A 1968-nucleotide genomic window follows, 5' to 3' on the forward strand; every position below is an offset into this window, starting at 1 on the left:
GAAGGCTGGGGGTGGTGTGGGGGGGGGGAAGGGGTGAAGAAGAAGAGGAGTCGGGTGGAATGTGTGGAGGAGAGGCCGAGGGCTGGTGCTCCGGGGAAGAACGTGTTCCACTCCAGATCTACCCAGCGTTTACACGGAACGCGGCCCCGCGATCACAAACACCATGTTGTAGAATAATTCCCCATCAGGCTCCAGGAAATGTCGGGTGGAAGGGAGAATCAGGAGCTGGGCCCTTTCCAAACCCTGCTGAAGGCAGCTGGAGGGTGGTGGCGAGCCTGAGGTGAGGGTTGAGGCTCTTCCCGTCTGCACACCCCCAAAAAGAGCAGCCTGGAGGGGGAGAAGCTCCTCTGCAAGGCCCAGAAGTCCCCAAAGTGCCCAAAACATCCCCTGGAATGATTGAGACCATCCCACACCTTCCACGCAGGCATCCCGATGACAGCTTTAGGAGAGGACAAATAGTTGGATTTGTGGAGGTAGCAGATGTCTCTCTCGCTCCGCTCGCCTGTGTTTCCGCACTTATTTCCCCCAAAACATCCCAAATTTCTGGTGTCTGGATGAAAATGAAGGCAGGAACTCGGAGTCTGGCCGGGTCTGGGAGGGCAGGAAACTTTCTGAACTTTGTTGTTGGCTCGGAGGCACCACGAAAAAAAGCACCGAGAGGAAGGGAAATGAGAGCTGGGGTGGTTTGGGGGGCTGAGAACAGCGAGGGTGAGGTGGGGAGAGCCTGGAGCAGAAGGAAAATCCTCAAAATTAAAGGAGAGTTTGGCCCAGGTTGTGCAGGATTTTGCCCCTGGTGGGACTGCAGCGGAGCGGTTCTTGTTGGGCTGCGCCCAGAGGCAAAACCGAGACAAAAAAACCGAATTAAAACCCCAAAACCACCTCCCAGAACCCCTCAGCTGACCCCAATCTGCGTTAATTTCGCAGGAACGGACAGAAAACGCGGCCGCCAGACCTACACCAGGTACCAGACCCTGGAGCTGGAGAAGGAGTTCCACTACAACCGCTACCTGACGAGGAGGAGACGCATCGAGATCGCCCACGCGCTGTGTCTCACCGAGAGACAGATCAAAATCTGGTTCCAGAACCGCCGCATGAAGTGGAAAAAGGAAAATAAAACCGCCTGCCCCGGCTCCAGCGGGCAGGAAAAGCCAGACGCCGAGGACGACGAGGAGGAGTGAAAAGGGGAGAGGTGCAGGATGCAGGAAACGAGAGAAGAAAAGGGGGGAAAACACACACACACATTAAAAATAAATAAAAAAAAAAAAATTAAAAAAAAAGACTATATATAAAAATAAATGATAAGCGCATAAATAATTAAAACCCTAGGAGTGATACGTTGTGTTTGATGACACTGAGAAAAATACTACCTATATAAAGTCTCTTTTTTTTTTGGGTTTTTTTTTTTGGTTTTTCTTTTTGTACAATAGAATATCTACCTATTAAATGTGGCTTTAGAGTCAGGATAGACACATTTCTTTCCTCTGTGAGCCTTCCTCTAGCACCAGTAATTTGTAAAGCTCCGTTTGTACTTCGCTGTGTACTTTTTTGGGGGTATGAAGTAACGTGGTCGTGTTTAGCACCTTTAATTTAGGGGGTTTTTTTTTTGGTTTTTCTTTTTGTACAGTAGAATATCTACCTATTAAATGTGGCTTTAGAGTCAGGATAGACACATTTCTTTCCTCTGTGAGCCTTCCTCTAGCACCAGTAATTTGTAAAGCTCCGTTTGTACTTCGCTGTGTACTTTTTTGGGGGTATGAAGTAACGTGGTCGTGTTTAGCACCTTTAATTTAGAAAATGTGACCCGAAAGCCTGAATGCAAATTACATTTAGCGCGTGTAGTCCTGTACATAATCCGAATTATTATTCCTCCTTCTCCCTGTAACCTCTGTGGTTCTTTTCTCCTTGCGATGCTCTTTTGTCTGTGGGTATTTTTACCTGGGTTCCCTTCGTTGTTCGCGCCTCTACAGG

At 48.7% G+C, this 1968-nt stretch overlaps 1 protein-coding gene and 1 long non-coding RNA gene across 3 annotated transcripts in view; one reads left to right on the forward strand and one right to left on the reverse strand.

Moving 5' to 3' along the window:
• Positions 1-1968, forward strand: part of HOXB7 (homeobox B7) — a 16720-nt gene that overhangs the window by 2613 nt on the left and 12139 nt on the right. The window contains exon 2 of one of the 2 annotated variants that reach the window (XM_017740556.1): positions 925-986. In XM_017740556.1, coding sequence (XP_017596045.1) covers positions 925-986 — 62 coding nt within the window. Of the gene's footprint in view, positions 1-924; positions 1278-1968 lie in introns of those variants that run through there. The other variant, XM_008638480.2, reaches the window with a different exon arrangement.
• Positions 1373-1935, reverse strand: LOC108448251. The gene is made up of 2 exons (XR_001864059.1): positions 1781-1935; positions 1373-1580 (listed from the first exon to the last, which is right to left on the reverse strand). It is a non-coding gene; the product is annotated as an uncharacterized LOC108448251 (long non-coding RNA).

This window comes from Corvus brachyrhynchos, unplaced genomic scaffold (assembly GCF_000691975.1).
Source record: "Corvus brachyrhynchos isolate BGI_N302 unplaced genomic scaffold, ASM69197v1 scaffold47, whole genome shotgun sequence".
NCBI lineage: Eukaryota > Metazoa > Chordata > Aves > Passeriformes > Corvidae > Corvus > Corvus brachyrhynchos.